Below are 26,836 nucleotides of genomic sequence, written 5' to 3'. Positions count from 1 at the left end.
CTAACACCCCAAAACCCCCCTTATCTCTAAGGGCAGCCTCCCTGCCCAACCATAACAGCAAGGGGTGGCAGGTGAGACAACAGAAGTGGGACCCTGAGAAACCAGAAGGCAAAAGCAAGATGAAGCCCAAGTGGACACCAAGGAGTAGGGGGTGACTTTTCTGCCCCAGCGCCAGACCCGCCACAGTGATTTAAACACTTCATACTAGTGATCTTTCCTTAATGTTTTGAGCTCTTTGGGTTCAGACATCTGATCAACTTCTTACTGAATGAGAGAGAAAAAAGGAAAGGAAAAGGAGAGGCTAAATCTGTGTAATACTCTGTGAAGGAAATAGGGTTCCTAATAGTAGGTAGGCGATACACTATAGAGGTGGTGTAGACATGCCAACTACTTTCAGAGGATTGTATACTATCGTCCCTAGAGAACAGTCAATGCCTGATTTAAAATGGTGGTTTTAAAAGGCGATTCTCAACCAGGGTGTCCCAGCACCCTGCGATGCCATGAGATCCTTTTAAGGGTACTGCACAATATTAGCACTGTTAGGTACTACACATGATTTGCAAAATAAAACCAAAGATTTCAGATAGGAATTGATAATGTCAAAAACATTCTGACCCGTTAAAGTCTTTAAAACAGAATCATTCCATTATCTTCCTGTAGATAACAAATGAGTGAAAACGAAGAGCTGGCATTTTCTGAGTGGTGCCTTGAGTATAAAAAAGGGTGCCCTGAGTCTAAAAAGGTGGAGAGGGATGCCTTGAGGGATGCCTTGAGTCTAAAAAGGTAAAGAACCACTGGTTTAAAAGCTAACAAACCTTAATGGGAAGTTTAAAAAAAAGGAGTATTCACTCTACTTACCAAATTCATGGGATTTTTTTCTCTCCTTGCTCATGTCTCTTTGCTAAAAGCACTTACACAAAAACAGAAATGTAGTCTGTAAAAAGTTCTTCAGTTACAGCATCTTTCTGTCCATTTGATGACATAATCCTCCACCTAGCACAGGGGTTTTCAACCTTTTTTAAGGAGTGTACCCCTTCTGGTGGCAGTGGCCAGACACGGAGCAGGGCGGGGCTTGCACGTAGCCACAGCGCAGGGTGGTGGATGACGGTGGCAGCCACTGTGTGCAAGCTCTGCCCCTCTGCCCGTGTCCAGCCATCCAAGCCGCACCTGTGCGGCCTGCAGAGAGGAGGGGCTGCTGCCCTTGCCCCCTTGGCCCTGCTCCGGGGACGCAGCGGCGTGGGGTGGAGGGTGGCAGCACTCCGTCCCCGCCTGGTTGCGCATACCCCCTAGCACCTTTCCAAGTACCCCCGGGGGTACACATACCCCAGTTGTCAACCCCTGACCTAGCATATCACAATCCACTCCACAGCAACCAGTGCAGTATCTGTTGTAGTGAACACTAGACATATAAAGGGTCAAAAGAACTAAGAAGTTTTATTGTGGAGCAGTAGATGAGCCACTGTTTGCTGTTAGTCTCTCTCTGACTAACTAGGTGCTCTCTACCTGAGAGACTACCTCCCAATTCACAACTCCCTCAGCCTCCTGTTAAGAAGCATCTCTATAATTTCTATATTTGTCACCACCAGGGATCCTGGTTTTCTCTGTTTAAAAATTGCAAATTCTCTGATAAAAAATTACAAGTTCTCAGATTTAAAACCCCCAAATCATGCTTAAATGAAATGCCACTCTGTATATGTATGTGTGTGTGTGTGTGTGTGTGTGTGTGTGTGTGTGTGTGTGTGTGTGTGTCAGTTGAACACAATGTTTTATTGATATATTTACAATTTTAAACTCATTTGGAAGCCTACCAGTGCCTCAGTCACTATAATGCAATCAATTCTAAATACCTATACATTTTGGCATTTGATTTTGGGTTTTTTATCTGGAAAATCAGAGTACCCCCTGCCCCCTTTGCTCACCAGGATGCGGGTCCAGGTGCAGCTTTCCCCTGACCCGCACTGCTTTGTGGTACTGAGCAGCCTTGATATGCTGGTGCTCTGCCCATGCCATTGACCCTCACTCCTCACCTACAGCCCCCTGGGCCCTTCTGGTGCCCCTCACCCCCCACCCACAATCCCTCGCACCCCCTAGGCTTGCCAGAGGGGGCCCCCAGCTGCCAGAACTACAGAGCCAGGGTCCCGGGTCTACAGCCCCTTGTCCCCCACAGCAATACTCAACTCTGGCTGCCACCCATAGGAGATGGAGCAGTGTGGAGCACAGAGCCCAGCTCCCCCTCCTCCATGGGCGATATGGCTGGAGCATAGACCCGGGGTGGCGGGGGGGGGAGGGGGAGACAGGCTGCAGGCTCAGGGCTCCTGGCCTTCTTGTCCTCCCCTCAGGACCTCCACAGCCCAGTGGGTGGGACCCAGCTCAACAGGGCAGAACAGGGCCAGGTGAAGAAGCTTATTGCCACTGCTGGGAGCTCCGCGCCTCCATAGCAAAGTGCCCCCTGCCTGCCTGGCAGCAACAAGGGGCACAACTTTGTGCTGCCAACCCCACTGTTGCTGGGTGGGCAGGGGGCACCTCACCATGGCAGCATAGGGCTCGTGGTAGTGGTACCAAGCTTTCCTACCCTGCTCTACCCTGCTGTGCCAGCTCCCACCCACTGGGCCATGGAGGCCCCAGGGGGAGGGCAGCAGGCCAGAAGTCTGAGCTCACAGTGGGCAGCCCTCACCTCCCTTCCTGCACATAAATCTGAAGGTCACATGCCCCCCATGCTCTCCTCAGCAAAGGAGCCAACTGAAACACTGAATTGCTGAATCTCATTGAATCACAGAATCACCACAAGAGATATTGGGCACCTATATGTGAGCACCAAGGCTGCTCTGATGCTCTGGATTTCCAGAGCATCAGAGCAGATTTGATTCATATAGTCTGCTGGCATATGGCATTTGCCATGCTTTAAGTTCAAGCACCCCCACTGCCATTTTTAAGTGAGTACGCTGATACAGGAGATGCAGTGGTGCTTTAATTAAAGCAGCTCTTGGAGCCGCTCCAATTAAAGCGCTGACCCTCCCCACGCCCAGAGCATATTACAGACTTGAGCTGACACAGAGAGGTTCCAGGTGCCCTAGAGCTAAGAGAAAAGCACAGCTCTTCCATACAGATGGTCTTACATCTTCAGAAGTTCCACGCACATTTACTCCAGTTACAAATCTGAAGGCAACACTATAAAAGGAATCTTAGGGTTTTCCTTCTTTTCGCTTATTCCCATCTTGTAGCATTTTTCATTGAGGAAATTAACTGAACTAGTAAGAATAATGAACACATGAAATCTTATCCAATGCCCATCATGGTCAACTGAAAGACTCCCACTGACTTCAGAGAGCTTGGATTAGCCTCATATAGTACTTTTATTTTCAAGTGCCTTACAAATATTTCTAATCCATTGCACTAACTTGCATCCTACAGTAAAGGAATAAAAGAAAGTAGAAGATGTGGAAGGAGAAAGTTAAAATAGACTTATTGAGAAACAAACACTGGAAGACATAAGAAATCAGTATAGGTTTAACTTCCTTCTTGTAAACTGTCTGGTGGTTTTTAATCTTGTTAGACCCCAGACACCCTTTCTCAGACTTGAGACACCCCACAGAAAATGCCAGCTCTTAGTTTTTACTTGTTTTTTTGACTATAGAAAATCATAAAGGATTTCTTCTGTTGCAAAGAACTTAGAAAGACCCCAAGAAGTCGGAATGCTTTTAACACCATGAACCTCTATTTGAAATCTATGGTTGGATCTAGACTTGCAGGCAAGTGCAGTTTGTGGTGTTGCAGACCTTTTTCTGGCACTACAAACCACACATGTTGCATGTTAAACTGTGCCCGGCAGTACCTGGCAGTAAAAAAAAAAAAAAAACTTTGAAAAAAAGCAGCAAAGCACACAAAAGGACTGTGTGCTGAAACAAACATGGAGATGGGGGGGAGAGGGCAGCCCAGGACTGCCTGCTCCCCCATCCCCAGCTGCTGCAGCACCCCAGTCTCAAAGAACCCTGGACCCGAGCCAGCCACTCCCCAGCTGCCTAGGGCGCAGTATGCCTTGAGGCAGGGAAGCAGGCAGCCCTGAGATGGCTGCTCCCCTGTCTCCACATGCCTCAGTATGGGAGCTCTGCTGCAGAGCCCCCATGCCAAAGCATGCAGTGCCCATCTTGAGGCACACTGCGCCCCAAGACAGGGTGCTCGAGCAGGCAGTTCCCTGGGCTGCCTGCTCCCCTGTTTCAAAGTGTCCTGTGCCCCAACCAGCCAGGGAGGGGGCATTGATCCAAGCCAGTGAATGGCTGGCTGGGGTGCAAGGTACCTCAGAATGGGGGCTTTGCAGCATCCAGACATGGGTCTGCCTCCACATACCACTCCCCAGCTGGCTGGGGCACAGGGTGCCTCAGTGTGGGGGCTGCCTGCCAGCTAACCCTACACTTAGGCACCTTGTACCCCAGCAATCCCCACCCTGCAGTATACAGAGCAGTGGGACAATGTGTCCCACTGCAAACCCCATGTGTGCTGCTACCATTTGTGCTGCTGTAAACACACACCCTTGCTCATCTGGACACAGCCTATGGGTTTATCATCTGAATCATGTTTGCACGTCTAAGAGTGCTAATATTGTGTGGCACTGCTCAGTACCTTTGAAAGGATCTAAAGGCACCCCAGGGTGTCATGGCACCCTAGTTAAGAGTACACTGGAGGCTACTCCACTGATTATGGAGCTGCTCATGCAAGGAAAGGGATGCACATGCCTTTCATTACACATTAAAGTATTGGAGAATATATACACCAGAATATTTTGACAATAAACTTGATTGGTTTCATATACAGTATACCTTTTGACTAGCCCTAAGAAATATAACTCCTCTCAGAGAGGGAGCGACACAAACGATTTTGGTATAACGGAGAGTTATAGAATTAAGCAAACTGCCTAAACCTCTCAGTGATGCTCTATCTCTTGTCTGTGGGCCAAATGCAATGGCTCCGTAGGCTGCATCTGGCCCATAGAGCTCTCCACAGGTCAAGAAATTTGGCAGCAATGGAGCAATGGCCATTAATATGGCCACCTTTCCCCCTGCCACATTTCCAAACCCCAAGCCCTGAATAGCAACTGCTCCCACTTCCCTTCGCAAGGCCAGGCAACCACTCCTGTCCCAAATTGTATCAAACCACGCCCCCTTCACCCACAGCTGGAATGGAGTCCGGTCATGGCCAACCCTCTCCTCCTTCTACCCTCCCCACAACATGGCTAGATGGGACTGGATCAAGGTCCCCTTCCACCGCTGCCCCCTCCTTCCATGTGGCCATATAGGGCCTGCTGCACCCGCGCTGGGCTCCAGATCAGGATCACTGACCAGATCCAACCTGCAGACAGACCAGGCACTGGCCATTCAACCCACTGGACGAAAAGGTTGTACCCTGCTGGCCTAAACAACATTAGCCAGCCTGCCTCTACACTCTCACCCAGGCCTCAGTATAATCATATAAAGTCATTGTCTTTCTTCATGAAGAAACATTTTTGTACAACATAGGGCCAGTTACAGAAACCTTGCAAGTGGGTTTAACTGTACTCAATGTTTTTGCACCTTCTTATATCAATGAAAACTTCACCCCGCCTAAAGCTTGGGAGTGGTTCTCATCTACCATGCAGCATTTATAAAAGTTACGACTTTAAGGAAGGAAAATCTGGGGCACAGTCCCATACTCTGTACAGATCTCTGGAACTAGATGTAGTGAACTCTGCGCCAGGTTCTGGGCAGAACAGGCATCTAAACGGAGCTCTGTAGGTGAGCTAATTAGCTCTGCTGAAAGGCAGAGCCACATTGCCTGTGCCCAGCCAAGCAGCATCATTCTGTGTTCCCACAGAAGATGCAGCACAATGCTGCCTGAAGCTGATCTGGGACCAGTTTTTCAAATAGGAGACAAAAGGGTCTCCTAAGAGACACGAAGACACAGCCCCCAAATTTGGAACTGCCGCAGAAAATTCAAGATGGTGTGGTTACTTTCAGGTTTATCCCTGGGCAAACTGTCATCCTCAGTCAGAATTTGCTGCTTACACCAGCTTTGTACAAGTAACACAAGATGCAAGGCAAAGGAGAGAGAGGCCCATGCTGGTATATCTTTTCAAGAGAAGGTTTGGCAGACCCTTGATTGGGATGGTTTAGCCAGGGATAATCCTGCCTTGAGCAGGGGGCTGAACTAGAAGACCTTATGAGGTCCTTACCAGTCCTAGTTTCTTATGATCCTATGATCTAGGTCCTGGCTGAAATCCTTAGAAGGCTTCTGCCACCAGAAATAGGGATTAACACTGCATATTCATCATTAGGCAGAAAAGGCCATGAACCTATTAAGATCATCATCTCACCTTGTCAGGATAGCAGGCCATTCCTTACCTGGGAGTGCTCCAAACAATTCAAATCAAGAGGGCATCTATACAGAGGCATGGATGGGAGAGGAGGGATGACGCTACCTCTCGTGCCCTCATTACAGTCATAATATAGGTCAAAAACATGTAATCAATGTCATGATGGGGGCCTAATAACATTCAGTGAACCAGAACAACCACAGGGAGAAATGACCGTTTTTAACAGAGGCAGCAGGATAGCATGAGCCCAGAACCTAAGACATCAGTTCTACGAGCTTGGATCCAGCAAAGTACCTAGCATATTGTAGATAACTGCAGAAGGCAGGAGCAGGTGGGGTTTAATTATTTCATTAGTCATTGCAAGGAAAATAAAAATAGCAGAAGTTCTTTTATTACAACCTGAAGAAAGGAGATATTACCTTTCAATACTAATCTCCTTTCTTATGGAGAAGTATCTAAATCAACACAAAGCTCTTACAGCCCCAGTTCCCTGTTGACAGGACATCAGCAATAGCTGCGTTTAAAACTGCTGTCTTTTCTGTAGAAACACTTTAACAGGATCTCTATGTTTAACATTCTTCCAGATGAATTTCAGCTCAAATGGACCTTTTATACAATCCACATAAAAATAAAAATCTGTTAGCGCTAAAGTTCATTTTCAAATTAATGGTCCAACCAAGGCAAAATCTTTAAGCAAAAGCTAATCCAAACCAGGGAAAGGTCATCAATAAGCAAGCTTTTACTGGCATTTATAGGGAAAGAGTACCACCTGGTGGTTCTTACATGAACATGATTTTTTCCAGTACAACAGACAAAGATGGAAAATATTTACAAAGGGAGGAAAAGTTAGAAAGTTAGAGCTGTCTATACAGCAGGGGAGGGAGACATATGCATTTATTTACTGATTAGCTATTGGCTAAGCTTAGGTAATGCATCAGAAGAGGATGACAGCCACTGTTATACAACAATAGTTCAGTGCCCATGTAAAAGGAGTGTTTAGATCCATTAAATAAATGCTTAGAAAAGCATTTTTGTAGATGCTTATTGCAGATGCTTTTGGAAAGAGTGTCATCCATGAACAGTGCTGACAAACATCCTGCCTGCTCTTTGGCAATTGATCACAAAGGGGAAAATATTAGTTTTCTACCTTCATCCAATTTTTTTAAAAGGAATCTTGTCACAAAACAGCATATCGCATAGCAGCACTCACCATCTCATTATGGAGCAAACACTGCAGCTCTTTTCTTGTTTAATTTAAGACAGTAGCAGGCTCATTTATAAGTCTTGGAAGCTCAAAGAGACACAGTTTTCTTCCGGGCATCCTTTACTCGCTCATTGAGTCTCAGTTATATTGTTTTATTGAAGTGTATAGCAATCAGAATCCAGATTGCTCTAGGTGCTGTACAAATAAAACAGATAAGAGACAATGCCTATCTCTAAGGACCTTAAAATATAAAGGCCTTTGCATGGATTTGATCATGCATCCTCATGCCACTCCAGAGCCCCACTGAAAATGCCATCGTCCGCTCACATGGACCAAATTGCAGGATTAAGCCTAAAAGACACAAATATCAAAGAAACAAAAAAGACCCCACAAAGAGGAAAGGCAGAAGAAGAGCTAAAACAGTAAAGAAACAATAAAGCCACTGATGGATACTGGTCCGTCTGACTGACCCAACCCCACACCCTGAGTTTTGTAAGGGAATGTTCATGCTTTTTTTTACCCTAAACCTTAGCTTTTTACTGCTCAGACCTGAAGAAGGTCTTGAATTTAAAAGCTTCTCTAACTCTATTCCAACTATGCTGTTGGTTCAATAAAAGATCTCAGCTTAAAATATCTTTGCCTCTCCCTAAAACAGAAGAAAAACAGAAGCATGAAAAGGTAAGGAAACTAAACAAAGGTCATGCAGTAGATCAGTAGGACAGGACAGCCAGGAGCAGAATGAAGTGCTGATTAGGGCTGTGTGAATTATTAATTTGGGGCTTTGTGGCCACATTGGAAAAAATATCAGAAAAAAATGTGTTTCTCTTTAGCAAACATATATATATGGGGTTGAACAAAAATCTCTCATCACAAAGTATTTTGTGTAATTTTTCAGGAGTATTTCCCCTTTTCTTAAGGGGAAATCTTGCTCAATTTCAACATGAAGACATTGTGGCCACATTCAGACAAGCAGGGGCATGTGGTGCCATAAGCCACAACTAGTGGCAGTGCAAGTGCACTCCCCTGCTCGCCTGGCCATGGCCTGTGACTTTTCCAAAATATTTGTTTGGGGTTTTTTTTGCTTTAGGCTAAAACTATTGGCCAAATTTGATCCAAGTTCAGTTCATTACAGTTGACCTGGAACTATCCTTTTTGGTGACCATTCATCTAAAATAATGTTTTACTCAGTTCTTCTGAGTTTCAGTCTAATGTTGCACTCTAGCCCATGCTATGTATCCAAGTTGTTGAAGTTCCCAATTACTGTGGCCACAGATGGCCCTCTCCAGGAAGGTTACACACATTCATATACACTCTTCGCCTAAGCTAGTGTTTTCTACTCATGTCTCCCTTGAGCATAATAAATAGAGAACCCAGTCCTGAGCATTGTTGGATATATCTGTGTGTTTTTGAGTTGCCTGCTGCAGAAATACATTAAATAATTCAAACTGCTAGAAGAGATATCCCCAGGAGAAATAATTTATACAAGTGTTATGACTGCTTAATAGAAATCTTAAGAGAAAAATGTGCCTGCCCTTTTTACAGGAAACTCCTGATGATCAAAGAGAGAGAAAACAGAGATGCGTGGAGTATAGGGCATGACTGCAGGGTGACATTAGAGAAGCTCATTGGGTCTGTGAGGAAATCTAAATCACTGCTCTGAAGGCTTCTCCATGGAGGGGTGTCACCAGGGCTGGAGGAAAGAAGATAAAATGAAAATGTAAATGGCAAATTTAGCTTATTTATTACCTGCAGTAGAAAAAAAATCCAACCAGCACTATAACCACTAAAAAGAAAAAGACCACACAGAACAAGTTTGGGAGTAAGTTCCCTACATTAAATTTCCTCAGAGATCAGGGGCAATGGCACCTGCAGACTGAAAACATAGAATGATTTACATGATAGGTTCAGGGGCATATGATTCAGCTTTGCATGCCAAACTAGGCTTACAGGGTAGTAAACATGAGACATCCAAACTCAGTGTACTTCTCCAACTATTCACCACTCCTCTCTCATTTTTCCCTTTCATCTCTCTTCCTCTTCATCTACTTTTTCACTTTCCTTTCTTTAGGGCTTCTATCCTCTTTGTATAGATTAGCTAACAGGTGGTGCAGTCATAGGTGTGATAGACTATGGAGATGTATGATCGATACATTTATCATGCAGTGATGTTTATCACATGGATATTGCCTCCAAATAAATACCAGATTGTTGGATATCAAATCATCCTTTGGCTAAAAGACTGCAAAGTTGGTGGGACCAGACATATGTGCAAAATTAGACATACAGACAGACATCATTTCCACATTAATGTCAGCCTTGTATTTGTATGTATATGCATACACAGACACACATGTATATATGTCTATATATATTTGGCAGCTTCCTCAGTGTGTGCACGTGTGTATGAATTAAGGCAACACTGTGTTTTAATTTCCTAAAATTATAAAAGACACGTTTTACACAGCGCAATTAAAAAGATAAACCATGTTCCATTTCAATAATTACATCAATATTACATCAATATCATTCTAACATACGTTCTCTCAGCTGCTGGCTGCCATTGAACAAACATTATCATCTTGCAGATTTTCCCAGAGCTATGTAAATTGAGGGAGACCCTAAAGCTATTTCAGGCATTAATATAATTTGGCCTTGGTTTCAAAAGCCCATTTGAGTCATTTTTCAAACATTAAAAAATTGGTGACTTTTAAAGCAAAATCTGTTCTTACAACTTGATATTATTGGGGTTTTTTGGTTGTCATAAATTATATTGATGTCAACATAAGGGAAGCAATATCTTTCTTTGGTGCTAACACAGCTTTCCCAATAGCTGTCATCACTGAACATAGTTTTTCATTATGTTGGATTTTCTCTTTAAAATCTACAAGGTGATGTGACACTTGTCAAACCAAATCTGCAGCCATGCCTATTTTTTTACAGAATGATGATGGGGGGAAAAACAGTTCAATTGAAGCAACAGAATAAATAGTACAGACTAGTCACCTTCACTATGAATTTTCATAAACGTGGCTTGTGGTTTCCAGCACTTCTGTCTCATTAAAAGAAAGCAGGTGCTTTTGGCTTATAAACAGTCATTCACTCCATGCTTATGCAGACCCTAAGACAAGGGAGGCGGGAGGGGGGCAGTCCTATTGCCCTCAAGGTGCTACTATGATATGATTTAAATTATATATTTTTATTCTAAAAAAGATGCAGAGGGGTTAGAGCTGTCTACTCATTTTTTTTACTCTCTTCAGTACCACTGTTGTAGGAGTCAGGAAAATGTCCTGGCTCTGCCACCGACCTGTATCCCCTTGGCCAAGTTACTTATTCTCTCTAGGCCTTTCTCGTATCTGTAGAATGGAGATAATACTAATTACTCACCTAAATAAACCATTGAAATACAACCAAGTAATAGCATGTAGTCTATTACTCCCCAAAAGAAATGCAGCAAGATACACACAGCTTTGTAGACTGTGCTTTAATACTCCCTAGTAGATTGCATACGAGTAGTTCAGAGAGAAAACCAGCCTTACGCTCCAACCTAAAATCAACATATAGTTTAACCTCACGATGAAATAGGAAACATACATTTTCATATAGATATCACCCTAGTCAGATGGCTGACAAGTCCCCTGGGAAACATCTCTAAACCTCTGAGGAAGTGACCAAAAATCTAGAGGTGCTTCCTTATGCATTTAAAATACACAAGATTACCATTTTTAATGCATTATCAGGAATTTTCACTGATGCCGGATTTCATCATTTCCCCAGGTGACCAGCAGCGAGGTAACAAATAATGCTTTGGTTTTTTGATCACTGCCACTAGAACCATATCCATTAACTAGCATTTTTTTACTTTAGAGCTTTTCTAGTGTACACCAGCCTCAAGCTAGCTGACAGCATGCTTGAATGATGGCGTCCTGCAAGATGCAAAAGCAAATATCCACCAGAGGCCCAAATGTCAAGAACAAAACTTTTGGTCCTTTGCTTTTACTCAGCCTGCCCTCTCAGCCCCCTTCCCTTTGGGACAGCTCTCCCAACCCCACCTTACCACAGACTGTTCCCAGTCCACTGTAGAGAAGCAGGAAATTCCACATAAAGTTCAGCAGCAAAAGTTCAATGAGGACAGGAAAACTGTAACATTGAATCTCGAGGCAATGTGTGTCATGAACGTTTATGAATGTCAGTCCTTTTGCTTTTCTGGAGGATTGCCTAAAACAAGTCTCAGTTTCATAAACTTCTCTCACTGATCCTCAGTTTAATCACTGCCTTGGGAAATTTCCATTCCTTGCTACAACTGATTTTTTTTTTCCTGATCAAATAAACTTCCAATTTAGAAAATCCACTTTTTCAATCCCATGTTTATTCAGTCCTGTCTGTAGCAAAGAAACAATAGCTACTTTCTCCCAAACTGCTTTTAAAAACTACCAGTATTGACTTTTATCTTTCACCATGCTGAGGATTCCCTCTTCCCTTTCTCAATTCTTACCTCTTTTAAACCGAGCTGACTTGGGGGACTCCACCATTCTGGCAACCCAATTAGGCATTTAAGTCAATTAGGCTGACTGACAGCGGGATAATGTTGAGCATATTCTTAATTATGAATGCAAACACTTGGCTGGAACAAATACCCACCTCAGAAGGGTTTGGTGAGGATTAATTAGTTAATGTTTGTAAAGAGCTTTGTAAATTGCTGTGTAAGCGTTAAGTACTATTATCACCATCCCTAATCATAAGCTTCACAGTCAAGCCCACTTGAAAGAAAAGGGGAGATAATTTCAAGGACAGAAAGTCATCCTGTTGTAGATCCACAGAAGACTGTAGTCATGGACCTGAAAAGAACAGACTCTGATCAGACAAGGCTTTATCCAAACATCTCTTGGCAAGTTTCAGTCGTGAGACCTAGGCTGGCATAGCACAATATCATGACCAGAGCATAATGCTAAATCAACTTAGGCACAGGAAAACTCATGCTCCAGCTCACAGCATGCTAGCTAGAGTGTGAGAGAACTGAATGCAGGCCTCAGGTGTGGCCACCAGCCAGACACTTGCTCTTTCTAGCTTCATAGATTCATAGATGCTAGGGTCAGAAGGGACCTCAACAGATCATCGGCTCCGACCCCCGGCCTAGGCAGAAAAGAGTGCTGGGGTCAGATGACTATCCAGCCTTCTCTTAAGGACCCGCAAGTTAGGGGAGAGCACCACCTCCCTTGGAAGCCCATTCCAAATTTTGGCCACCCTTACTGTGAAGAAGTTTTTCCTGATATTTAGCCTAAATCTGCTGTCTCTCAGTTTGTGACCATTGCTCCTTGTTACCCTAAGAGGTGTCCTGGTGAACAGAGCATCTCCAATCCCTTGCTGCATCCCACTAATGAATTTGTAGGCAGCCACAAGATCACCTCTCAGCCTCCTCTTGTGGAGGCTGAAGAGGTCCAGGTCCCTCAGTCTCTCCTCATAGGGCTTGGCCTGTAAGCCCCTGACCATATGAGTGGCTCTCCTCTGGACCCTCGAGTCTATCAACATCCTTCTTGAAGGCCAGTCCCCAAAACCGGCCGCAGTACTCCAACTGCGGTCTGACCATTGCCGCATAGAGGAGAAGCATCACCTCCTTGGTGCTATTTGTCATACTTCTACTGATGCACGATAAAGTGAGGTTAACTTTGCTGATGATTTCGTGACACTGACAACTTGCTATCATCTTGGAGTCCACTTTGACTCCAAGATCCCTTTCCACTTCTGTGCTGCTGAGAGGGTTATTTCCTAGCCAGTAGGTGTGCTGGATATTTTTGCACTGTAGGTGCAGCACTCTGCACTTGTCCTTGTTGTACTACATCCTATTGTGTACTGCACACTTTTCTAACCTTTCCAGGTCTGCCAGCAGTCATTCCCTATCCTCCAGTGTGCACTTCACCCCACAATTTAGTATCATCTGCAAACTTGGACAGAGTACACTTCACTCCCGCATCCAAGTCACTGATGAAGATATTGAAGAGTACAGGTCCAAGGACCGAACCGTGCAGGACTCCACTACCCACATCCTTCCAGGTCAATACCGACCCGTCTACTACCACTCTCTGGGTGCGACTGCTAAGCCAATTTGCCACCCACTGGACAATGTAAACATCTATGTTACAGCCTCTTTATTTATGAGAATGGGATGAGATACCATATCAAAGGCCTTGCTAAAATCCAAGAAAGTGACATCCACCTCTACTCCTGCATCTAAGCATTTTGTGATCCTGTCAGAAAACTAAACCAGATTGATCAGGCATGATCTACCTGCTACAAATCCATGCTGGTTTCCCTGCTGCATTATTTTTCCCCACTGGACTCCCACAAATATGATCTTTCATAATCTTTTCAAAGACCTTTCCCAGGATGGAAGCGAGAGTGACTAGCCATTAATTACTCAGATCCTCCTTCCTCCCCTTCTTGAAAATTGGGAACACATTGGCTCTTTCCCAGTCCTCCAGGACCTGACCCAAGCACCACGGATGCTCAAACAGCCATGCCAGTGGTTCTACTATGGTTCTGCTTGCCTACATTTCATACTCCTAACCTCCAGGATTCACAAGTTTTCTTAAAAACAATGCATCTTAAAACAGTGTTCCTTAAAAACAATTTATTTATTTGCCTTCTGGCTTTCAATGCACTGTGGTTCATATTTTCATGTTTTCCCTGCATCTGGGAGAGCCAGAAATGTACCTGTTTAAAAATTAAAGCTGAGATTCTCCCATTCATGTGATGCTACTAATGGGGGCTTGGAGAAAAACAGCAATCAGTTGTCACAGAATTTGGCTCTGCTGTTGTGTAGACTGCAAACTCTTTGGGAAGGAATACTGTCATGCATGTATTTGTGGGGCCAACAGATGTCCCTGGGAGGTGGGGGGGAGGTGAATCAGGGCAACTTCCCCAGGCCACATGCTTTGGGGGGCCCCACGGAGCCAGGCCAGCTGTGTCCGGCCACTCGCCACCCCCCTCCCGCCAGCCGCCACTGTGTCCAGGCCCCACACAGGCTGATTTGTCCCAGGCCCCGCACCTAGCTGTGGTCATCTCTACAGGCAAATCACAGTGGAACCCTGACTCCCCATAGAAGAACTTCACTGTATTGCTCTTGTTGCGGTTAGACAGAAGCATTATCAGCATTGTCCAAAAGGACTACAAACATTAACTGCCCACATTCTCACTCTCCATTATGCCCTGATAGTACAGAACATAGTTTTCTCTTTTTAAGTCTATCCATGTCATATGTATGATGTGCACACGCACATGTACAGGGGCTTTTCAAAACCTTCATTAAAACTTACCAGGGCTCAAAAAGCTGTTTGCTTTTCTCAGAGCACGATCAGATGATGATAAGCTCCTCTTCAGCTCTATCTTCTTTAGCTCTTACTTGCAAAATGACATCTTGAAATGCCTTGCTCAACATGGAATCAAAACTCGTGGAAGAGGTGATATCTTTTATTAGACCAACTCGCTATATGCAAACAAATTATGTTATTTATTTGCAAGCTTTCAGGTGCACTCACCCTTCATCAGGCATAAGTGAGAGATTGTTCAACATGGAAGCACATATTAATGAGTGTAATACTAGTTAGAGCAAGGTTCCCCAACTCTTGCAAACAATTCTTGAGGTTCATAGAACTGGTTAACGTGCACAAATATTTTTCACTGTAATCTAAACCTCTGTCCCCTATTACTAAAGAAAATTTAGTTTAAAGAATAAAATAAAGGGCCTTCTTCAGGCCAGAGGCATGAGTTTTTGTGCCATGGGCAGTGGTGACAGCCATATCAGCATCTGCAGCCATTTGTGTATCACTTCTAAAATGTCACCCAGGTCCCCTCTTTCCCATCCCTAGTTATATTGCTGTCCTGGCCCTTACTCCACCTGGCTTGGTGACAAAATGAAGCTGGAAAAACAGCAATTCCAGCCTCCTGAGACTTCCTGTGGGAGGATGATGGTGAGTCACTATGCAGTCTGCTCTCTAAACTCCTATATATGTAAGAGGCTTGACCAGGAAAAGGGGATACTGTTAAGGTTTCCCTCTGCCTTAGCAATTCCCAGCTGTTCAAACAGCTGATAAGTGCAACTTGCCTCTTGTACAAATTAGCATGTGCTCAGCATGTGAAACTAGAGTCAAATCTTCTGCAGGTATAAATGAACTCAACCTCAACAGAGCCTGTGGGCACTGTGCCCCACGCACCAGCAGCAAATCTTCCCCAAAGCTTCTAATTTTTTAAAAAATGACATTTCCAAGGGTATTTTGATGGAGGCTTAGAGAAAAATCACCTTTAAGAATCCCGCTTTATAATTCAAATCAATTCCATTTTGTTTTAGTACTGACTTAGCAATCAGGAGAAAAATAAAACATTTTAAATCTAGCATTGGATTTTCGTAGCCACCTACTGAATTCAGATACCCAAATTTCATAAATTTTAATGGGAATTGGTTGTCCAAACTCTTTGGGTGGCTTAGGATCCTGCCATCAGTGTAAAGTCATTGTATAAAATCAAGGTCTTCTAAATAATGGTATAACTGTTGATACAAATCTCAGATTCATTTCTGTTTGTATATCATTCAAATTTCCTTTCATTTCCTGTATTGTTTTCACAGCTCAGCTGGATGTGAGGTCCAGCATGTTCCTTTTATAGCTCGCACTCCTTTTGCATAAATGTATGGATTTTTGTCTGTCTTGAGGGATTTATTATACTCTAGTGCCCAGCACTGGGTATTAATCTCTTGCACATTAAATGCAAGAATTATGAAGGCATTTAAAAATAAATTTCAATGAAATCCATGCATCATGGAATCATTATTCAGACTTATTAATGTGGTGGAACAGTTTCAAATCTATTTCTTTTTAAGGGATTTTTCTTCCTGCCCTGTTGTTTGGAAATTATGACCCAGGTGGGAAGATGTTAGGGTTGCTATAGTACCAGCTCAGAACCAATTTTTCCCAGACATGCATAGGGAACAATCACTGGAATGTTACACATACCAAGGGAAAACACTTATTTTTTTATTTCACTCATTAAAGGTTGATTAGACTTGTCTACAGCATTAATTTACATCAGGAAAATAAAGAGATATTGGAAAAAGTAGTAGAAGTAAAGTGTTCCTTTGTCGTTTAATTGTTTTGTTTTGTTTGAAATATGCACAAAAACTAGGCTACTGCACATCTGGCACGTTTTTATCTATGTAGTATATATACATACTTTTTACGGATGCTTCACTGCATCAGTGTTTGAAATGTTGGTCTATGATGTACGCTTCTCAACAAACAGACATTAGCAAATTCATTTAAGGTCTTTAAATATTGTGCTTCTAGTAGCAATATCAAATAATCTGGCTAGCTCATGCCATGCCTAAGATGGGTATAAAACACACTCTTTCTGAGCTTGTCATATGATAAGCTTATGCCCCAATGCATTAATATTTAATTACAACTGTCAAACATGTCAAACTGTGCAGCTACAAGTGTTTAGGATTACAAAAATAGACACTTTTTTTGAAAATCCAGCAGTGTTTGCTTGATTCCCTGCTATTCTAATGGATTTTAGAGACTAACAATAAACTCTGAAATTACTGTCCATCTAGAAAACTTGTATCCATCTTTGAAATCAAATATTGATTGGAAAGGCTTATGCCGAAATCCTTCAGGATGAATGCCACCTTACAGTACAGAGATGATCACTGTGTTCTAGGAGGCATCACTGTCTCATTTATGATATAACACTCTTCCAGAAACCAAGTCTAGTAGCCAGTGTATTTTATTTGCTACAGCTAGACACAAATGCAAGAGGAAGTTTTTGGTAGTAGATCCTAAATCATTATCCTAATCAATATATGTCCATTTTGCCATTATGTAGATTATCCTACTTCTTTACATCTGAAACGCTTATTGCTAGCTTTAGATGAACTGCTGTAATGTTATATTTACCCAGGTCCCTTGAAGATTTTAGTTATTAAGATCTTAATCTTTTGCTTATCTCACTGTTTACCACATTTAGTAAGTATCATGTTAAACTCAGAGCACAAAGGTAAAGTTTCCATGACAGTTTATACATATTCATTTTCTTTTTTTTCCCCGTTTGGAACTACTTTTCTTCTTAATGGTTAAACCTAACTTTCTGAACTATCAGAGCAGTGTTTGAAATGCTAACACAGGCTTTATCTGTATGTACATAAATCCTTGTTTTGCAGTGTAAGGCTGTATTGTGAAACAGCAAACTAGATGATGCAAGAAGTTATCTCTTACTTTGTCAAAAAACAGCATGCGTTGGTGACAACTTTAATAGCCCATTTCAGTAAAATATTGCTGGACTGTGACTTCAACTATTAGTAACACAGGAAAAATAGCTATACCCCACTCATTAAAATAAAGCATTAAATCAGTTTTAATTAACCCTCTACACATACCATTAAAATACAGTGCTATCAATTAGAGTGATTGCCATAAAAAGGTCAACTTCCTAACAAATAGAGCCATAGTTATCGCTGTGGTATCTTACATACCAGAATGTAATAAAAGTAAGCACTTTTAATGGTAGCTACTTTATCATAAATACTCAATGTCAAAAGAGAAAACCTGTGTCTCCTACAACTTCTTCTAATACGCTATACACTTATCATATGCATTTCTATTCATGCTCTTTCACGTACAAGATTGTTAATATTGTTGACCTATAGGAATAAAGCGTTCTCAGTGTCAGGATTGAAAAATACACAAATTGCTAAATATATCATTTTAAATAGGTAGTTTCTGTACCAAACATCACTTGTACCCATCACTGCTTGTTTCACTTGTAAAATAAGTTAATTTGTTTTTGAATAAATTATTGTTTTAACAAATGAATTGCTGATATCATAATTCAGTGCTATGTGAATAATGTGAATAAGGAAATAACTTTCTTTGACAGGATTGATTTCAAGAACAAAACGTTTAGTGGACCCGATGACTGGCAGTGAAGCAAGGATATGATTGGAATTAATTTAGATCTTGGTCCTGACCAACACTTTTGATGTGCTTGATTTTACTACTGCGGGTAGTACCATTGATTTCAATGCGACTAATCGCTGTCATGCAATTAAGCACATGCATAAGTGTTTGCAGGAAGGTGTCTTCATAAAAGGACTTTTCAACTGAAAATGAAGGCAAATTTTATACCCAGACCATGAAATATCAGCCAATTTAAACAATAAAAAGCAAAAAATTATTTTTAAAAACCCTACATACATACACAGACATATATTCCCAGAGACACAGTCATAATACAGTAGAGATTAGAGAACATATTATACACTATGTAGTTTTCCTCCATCAGAAAATAAAATTCACACTGAAGTTCATGAGTTCAGTTGGATTAATGATACCATATCATTCTACTTGTAAATTGGACTCACTGTAGGACCAAGAGTATCAATATACATTCCAAATTACTATGAGGGTCCACACTGAGAAGCCAAGAAAACTGCTCCATAAAAATTCTGCTGTTGAACTTGCAAAGGACAGAAAAGGGCACGTCTAGAAACATGGCACCAAAAGCAGTTTCCCGGACACTTATGCAAGACAAAGGACATCAAATAAGAAGGAATGCAAATTGGTGGATACATGCATTTGCAAATGTCTGTTCACAGACTGAACAAATTTGTCACATTCTCAGGTAGACTGAATTAATCTAAATTGTGGACGTTACGGGGGGGGGGAACCAACCAATTCTAGAGAAAATCATTTTCACAGTGGAATTGCTAACCAGAGTCAAAGACCAAAGTGTGGAGTGGGAAGTTCTACATATCCCTATTTACCTGCAACCAAAGGCTGCATTAGCACAAGGGAGCTAAAGAGATCTACCTCATAATGCCTGATGTACACGTTAGGGATGTGTGAAGCTTTGGTCCCCGATTTGATTCGGCAGAGATTCAGCCCAATTCGGTGGCCAAATCTGAATCAAATCAGAGGACCCTTTAATCTTTCCGAATCGATTCAGAGAGATTCGGAAAGATTTGGCAATTTGGACACAGATACAGCTTTACATTTTTTTTCAACATACCTCTAGGTGGCAGGCAGCTCGTGAATGCTGTGATGCTGGGGCGGATTAAGTGTCCCAGAGGAGCATGGGGGGGTCGCCAGCATGCTCGGCAGCAGACCCAGAAATGGACCAGAAGCACTTCTGGTCCACTTCCGGGTCCACGAGAGAGCACACAGGGGGCCTCCCCGCCTTCCCCGGCTTGGTGACTGGTGCCTCCTGGGTCTGGGGGGAGGGGCACCCAGGGTTCCCCCACAACCGATCACTGAGCTGGGGGTGGGGCCCCTGCGTGCCCCCCGCAGACCCAGAAGTGGACCAGAAGTACTTCCGATCGACTGCCAAGTTCACCGCCGAGCGTGTGGGGGGGCCCCCCCACACTCCTGTGGGTCGCTTCATCCACCTCAGCATCGCAGCGTTCACGAGCCACGCTGGTACCTCAAGGTACAGCAAAAGCTTTGTTATCCAGCACCCATGGGGAATCAGGGGTGCTGGATAACAAAAATATGCCGGTAACCTGAGAGGCCGCTTCTCCTGCCATGTCTGGTGCACCGCTGCCCCGCCCACTGCGAGGGACAGGGTGGCGGGAAGAGAAAAGGGAAAAAGAACTGTTGTTGTTGGGGCTCGGCAGCGCAGGCTGCTTTGCCCCGAGCCATGGGGGCTCAGTGAAACTGGAAGTGCCACAGTGGGCACTTCCGGTTTCACTTTTACCTTACAACCCAGCATGCCGGTTAATAGAGCATGCCAGCTAACACGGCTTTTACTATATGTAGAAAAAAACATTTAGAGCTGTGTCTGTGTCTATGACCAAGTCGTCGATTCTCCAAATCAGCACTGAATTTTCAGATTTGGATTTGGCCGAATCAAATCAGGGACGGCGATCCAAATTAACGAATTGAATCACTGTCCCCAATTTCGGCCGAATCCAAGTCGAACAGAGCCCACTTTGCACACCCCTAGAACATGTATACTAAAAGTCAGGTAATGGCTTTGATGATTCCAGATTATGGCTTTCTTCTAAGCTAACCAGAATGGTAAGAGATCACAAAGAGCCCAACTGAATGAGGATGATCCATTGATTAAACCATCAGTGTAAGAGAACTGGGCTAAAGTTTCTGTTCTGCTTCCTGTGTGACAGCACAAGTTTCTGCTCTGCCACAGACTTCCTGTGTGACATGACACATGCCATGGAAGCCCAGATTTCTTAAAGGTATTTAGGTACTTAAGTCCCATTGATTTTAATGGAGCTAGGCATTGCACTAATATCCATAGCTGCTTGCAGATGTTAAAAAAACAAAACAAAACAAAATGGCGCTTTACTTTAAACTCAGCGTGTTCCCACGCTGAGCTCAGCTCAGGCCCAAAAGACACAACACGTTATTGGGACCCGGCTCACTCAATATCTGTATAGACTGGGCACTTTAGTGGGGCTTTTTTGGCACTTTAACAGCTGACTGAATCAGCTGTTAGATAAAAGTGCCAAAAAGCCCCGCTGAAGCCCACGATCTATATAGGCATTGCAGAGCCAAGTCAAACTAACACAGTGCTTCTTCCAAATGTTTTGTTTTAACATCTGCAAGCAGCCCATGTCTACATAAGTGAAACTTCTTTCAAAATCCAGCTATGAGCCTCTCTGTGCTTAAGCTCTGTATCTGTAACTGAATTTTCCTTCCTCACATGCGTATTCTAAGAATTTCAGCAAAGACTCAGAGTATCTCATATTACGGTAACAAAAGCCATATAGAAACCCAAGATAAACAGACAATAGAACGGGGTCACAAGACAAGCAATGCCATGTGCTTCTTAAGGTGAAAAGTGAAGCTGACCTGGACAAAGAAACAAGGAAGGCTGAGGACAACTTTATCAAGAAAAAATTTAACCAGTGAAGTAAAGTGTCCCAAGAGAGAGCTGCCAGCAGTTAGGCTGAGAGTCATGGTAAAAGAAGACACCCACAGAAGACATTTGGATTAAATTCTGAGTAGTGTACAGTGATAGCTAATGGAGAGGAGAAAAGGGCAAAGCTATCAATACTGATCACATCAAGGATGTTAAAGATGTCTCATAGTGTTTTCCAAGTGATAACCAAAACATCTGTTAGCTGGATCTTTAGGAGCTGTGGTTCCCCCTAAAGAAATGACAGTCTTCTTAATCAATTTAACTATGGAGGCAGCTTAAAAGAAAGAAACACGCCGTTGTCTTTTGTATTTTATAAAGTATTTATGAAACACAGTTACTACATTTTATCCCTTAAAGGAGATGCCATTGCTTTCTTGGGTCTCTGGAATTGGTAAACCTATCAACACAGCCTGATCTATTCTGGTTTTAATATGCAAAGTCATAAGGACATTGGTAATTATTTTTTATTGTTATTTTAATGGAATAGTCTAGCAGCAGAACAGTCCAAATCAGAAAAATAACAATTGAGAGGGGGAAAGAAAGGTCACCATCCTCAGTAAAAGGAAGTGAAAAAGGTGAGAGCATGATCTTATTGTGGGTTTTAGTCTTCTCTGGCTTTTTTTTTGGCTACTTTCCTGAGCGGCGGAGTCAACTTTCCTTCTACATTTATGCTTTTGCAAAGAAACTAGCAAAAGAAGGTCCAAATCCATGGAGAAGGTGACATCAGGGAAGACTAATGAAAGACAAAAAGACAGATGCAAGTGTGAACACTGCCCCTCGGATAAGTATATCCATCTAGAAGAACATAAATAGTGGACCTGGGTTGAAAAGTAGTGGTATACAGAGGAGAAAGCTTGGGGAAAGCCAGTGTTAGATGGAGCAGGTCCTCAAGGAATCTATTTCTATCATGGAACAGGTCCTTTTTCTAAGCATTTGGCAAAGGAGAAGGTGATTAGGAACAGCCAGCATGGATTCACCAAGGGCAATTTATTCCTGACCAACCTGATTGCCTTCTGTGACAAGATGACTGGCTCTGTGGATGAAAGGAAAGCAGTGAACATTATATACTTTGCTTTTCATATGGTCTCCTACAATATTCTTGCCAACAAGCTAAGGAAGTATGGGTTAGATGAAAGGACAGCAAGGTGGATAGAAAACTGGCTGGATCATCAGGGTCAAAGGGTATTAGCCAATGATGCCCAGTTGTCAGATGGTATTAAGTGAAGTGCCACAGGGGGTCAGTCCTGGAGCTGGTTTTGTTTAATATCTTCATCAGCGACCTGGAAGATGGAATGGAGTGCACCCTCAACAAGTTTGCAGATGGCACCAAGCTAGGGGGAGACCTCAACACATTGAAGGAGTGGACCAAAAGAAATCTCATGAAGTTCAGTAAGAACAAGTGCAAAGTCCTGCACTTAGGATGGAACAATCCCATGCACCAGTACAGGCTGGGTGCTGACTGGCTGGGCAGCAGCTCTACAGAAAAGGACCTGGGGGTTACAGTGGACAATAGGCTGAATATGAGCCAGCAGTGTGCCCTTGTTGCCAAGAAGACTAACAGCATACCAGGCTGCACTGGTAGGAGTGTTACCAGCAGATTGAGGGAAGTGATTATTCCCCTCTATTCAGCACTGCTAATGCCATATCTGAAGTACTGTGTCCAGAAAGGCTGTGGACAAATGGGAGACAGTCCAGTACACGGCAATGAAAATGGTTAGGATGCTGGGGCACATGACTTCTGAGGAAAGGCTGAGAGAACTGGGCTTATTTAGTCTGGAGAAGAGAAAACTAAGAGGGGATTTAATAGCATTCTTCAACTACCTGGAGGTATGGAGGTTTTTAAGACCTGGGTAGACAAAGCCTTGTCTGGGATGATAATATTTGGGGATGGTCCTGCTTTAAGCAGAGGGTTGGACTACACCTCCTCAGGTCCCTTCCCACCTTCATTTTCTACGATTCCTTGAGGCAGGATGGGGCTTTCTGAGCCACCTCCCTTTACCAGATTGCTTTGCCTGAGTTCTCATGGCTGAGCCAGGTGCACCCGCCAGCAGTCATTGATAAGTGCTAGCTTCAAGTACCGTGGACTGGATGGCCCTAGATCCCACCCCTTGGTCAGGGAGGCAAGGGAAGAGCAGAGCAGTGCAGAAGGAAAATAAAAAGAAGGCAACAACTCTGAAAGGGGAGTGAAACAAATATAAAATCCCAGAGGAGGAATACTGAGAAGCTCTTTGTACCTCTTACCTGAGGCTGAAGATTGGAGTGCCTCAGCTTTATGCAAGATCAACAACTCTGTGCTGCCTCCAAGCATACTTATAATTCCCCTCCTTAGTCTAAGGCTGAGACTTGAGAGATTTTGTGTGGTAGCACAAGGCTGTGTCTAGTCAGTGAGGTATCTAGAAAGCCGGAGAGAACAAGACCCCGAAATAAAAAATCCCTTTTATACTCTTTACAGATGTGCCCTGTCTCCTATTTACCATGAAAGGAGCAACACACCGTGCTCTTAAAGGTGACCTGGAAATGCCGAAATATTCACTGTCCCTGTAACATGCTTTTGTCACTTCAAATTTTATTTTGAATTTAAAAAGAAGTGTAATATTTGATCTCATCTGTCAGAAGATGTTTTTCCATGGTTTCATGTCAGTGATAGAATTAATAAAAGTTTGCCATGGGGAATATATGACTGTGACACAATTACCAGAAGCAGGTTTTTAATACTGGTTCTCTTTAAGGCCCTGACTCAGGAATGCACTTAAGCATGTGGTGAAATCCATCTCTGTCCAGAAAAGCACAAGAGCATATGCTTTACTTCTCTCCTGAAGAGGAAGGCTTTACTTAACCAGAGCCTGAAGACAAAAGCATAGTATATCATGTAAATATAATTCTTGGAATAATTTAAAAGTTGATGAGTTTTGTTTGATTAGTACTTAACATCTGCTATGGAATTCAATTCAGTATGCATTAAACATAATCTAATTCAACTTTTTCACTGAGGGTGCAATTTCCCACTCAGTGATATGAGGCAGCTTTCAACTGTCATATTTTACTCATTTGCACAATTTTAGCTTTCAGCTTTAAAATTATTCTAACCTTTATGATTACAAAAGTGTGTTTCTGATTATGAAGTGGTATGGCATTCTCTTTCTGTATCTACAGAGAGGGAGAGACTGCAATGACAGGTTTGGGAATGTGAACTTACCAATTCGTTTCCATGAGTTTTTAACTCAATGCTTATAATGTTTAAAATGTCAGCTGTTGTCCAGCTATTGAGTTGCTGGACAGTTTAGTGTAAACCACCAATTAACATCCTTTTCAGTTTTGGGGTTGATAACAAACAAGTCTGAAATACAAAAGATGTATTAAGCCATATCGCTTACAAGGACCACACTATTTTCCTAATATTTATTTTTTTATTTTACCCAGTCCAGCATTAAATAAATTGAGCAATGAAACTTCTACGACTTCCCTTGACAGACTTTCCCTTAGAATAATCAAAATATATTTCCTGAGTTAAGCGTTTTGTCTAATTTCATTTCATTAGTCATACTTCTAGCCCTTCCAAGTGAAACCCTAAGGAGAGAGAAATAGAGGAAAAGACACCAGGGAAGGCACCAGAAAGAAAAGGTTAGCACAGGACACCAGCAAAGCAGAAAGGCAATTAAGCAGCCACCAAGTTAAGGGAAGAAAAACTGAAGCATGGGTGCTAACAAGCAGGTCACAAAGGGAGTTCCATGACTCTGCCTCCTTCAGCACGTGAGAATCAAGATCCATAAATGCGAATTTGTGAAATTTAATCTTGAAAAGACTGATATACTCCTCAATAAAAAGAAGCCAAAATTCCCTCAGAAATTGCCAGATTTGTTCCCAGAGTTTGTTCCTCCTCAGCAACACACAGCAAGGCCTTGTACCTTGCCTTGTACTTTGCCCTAAAAATGAATCAGCATAGAAACAAATAAGTTATTGTAGCCATAATAGATTGATGGTCTGGTCTTTTGCCCAGTCTCCAAGAATGACTAACAGAGGATGTTTCCCAAAAGGTACTGCAAAATATTTAAATCTGTACATAAGGCTGCAAGACTTCATTCCCTCCTCCATACTTAAGTTTTCACATAGGTTTGCATCAACCCTTATGTTAATACAACACACAACTGAAAAAAGATGGCTTCAAGTTTTTCCGTACCTGGATTAGCTCACCACTATTTATATTGAATCAAAGTATTCGGTATCATGTCTAACGTGTCCTTTAGCTAAACGATACTTTTGTTTAGTTGTTGTTTTTTCATACTTCCCATTGCTAACAGTACTTTGTATAAAGGTATGGTGCAGAGGGTTAGTGCAGGGGGTGTACACTTGTTCATTAAACAAGGCTCCAGGAACACAAAGCTTCTGGTAGCTGCCATACAAAATAAGGATAGAAAATGCCCCCAAATGATCACTAATATTAGCTGCAGAAACACATCTTAATCTACAAAAAAGAACCATATGCTTAAATATAGACCCAATTCAGCATTAAAAAGGACACACTGGGTGACCAAGCCAATGCTCACTTGAAGTTAACTCGCAGTAACATTAGTGGAGATTGGCCTCACCATCCTGCACTTTTCCAGATTCTCAAAATCTTAGAAACAGGGAAAGCAACAATGCCCAACAACAAACCCTGGGCCCAACTCATTTAGAAAAGAAAAAAAAAGGGAGAGAGACAGAAGAGATGACTAGCTTGACATGAAGGAACTTCATGTGTCCTCATTTGCAACTTCCTTCCTGCGCTGGCTCCGAAAATGGCGCTCAATATTAATTGTCACTTCCCTCTGCAGGTTCCTACTGTTGGTTTTTCCAGCTGTTCTGATCCAGGGATGCTGAAGAACTTGCTGAGCTGTGTAGCGTTTCTGGGGATCCACTACCAGCAGCCTGCTTATCAGATCTTTGGCTGCTATTTTATGCAAAAAGAAAAGGAGAGAAGGGAAAAGTATATCACAATGAGGTCTTCATGTCCCATCAGAGCTAACAACAACAATCTGCATGGTTATTATAGTGACAGCAGTTATGACTAAAAGAGGCGTCCTAACAGCAGACAGAGAGAACTGGGAGATGGTTCCTTAGCTAGCTGGTTAGTGATAGATAGACCAAGACTCTGCAGACGTTGCTTACAGTTCCACAATTAAAGTTTGTTGTTTAGTTCTTCTCATTCTTTTATGCCTGTATATACTGAACCCTGTAATCACTATAGCTATCACAGAGTAATTCCAGTGACTAAAATTAAACCGTTAGTCCTTTGGTGACATCTCCTCTGTGAGATGCCATGAGGCAAAAACAAAGGGCAGTTTTTCCAAACAAGCGGAAAAGACAGATTGATTGTATGGGATTCTAAA

The 26,836-nt window shown here is 42.7% G+C and overlaps 1 protein-coding gene across 1 annotated transcript in view; it reads right to left on the bottom strand.

The window, feature by feature from the left end:
* Positions 1-16,549: 16,549 nt before the first annotated feature.
* Positions 16,550-26,836, bottom strand: part of DCLK3 (doublecortin like kinase 3) — a 59,225-nt gene continuing 48,938 nt past the window's right edge. Inside the window, exon 5 of the mRNA XM_014602484.3 lies at positions 16,550-26,397. Within this exon, the coding sequence (XP_014457970.2) occupies positions 26,201-26,397 (197 nt within the window). The 3' untranslated portion in view covers positions 16,550-26,200. The remainder of the gene's footprint in view (positions 26,398-26,836) is intronic.

Source organism: Alligator mississippiensis, chromosome 5 (assembly GCF_030867095.1).
Source record: "Alligator mississippiensis isolate rAllMis1 chromosome 5, rAllMis1, whole genome shotgun sequence".
Classification (NCBI taxonomy): domain Eukaryota; kingdom Metazoa; phylum Chordata; order Crocodylia; family Alligatoridae; genus Alligator; species Alligator mississippiensis.
Note: the sequence above shows the minus strand (reverse complement) of the source record. Positions and strands in the feature narration are given on the sequence as shown.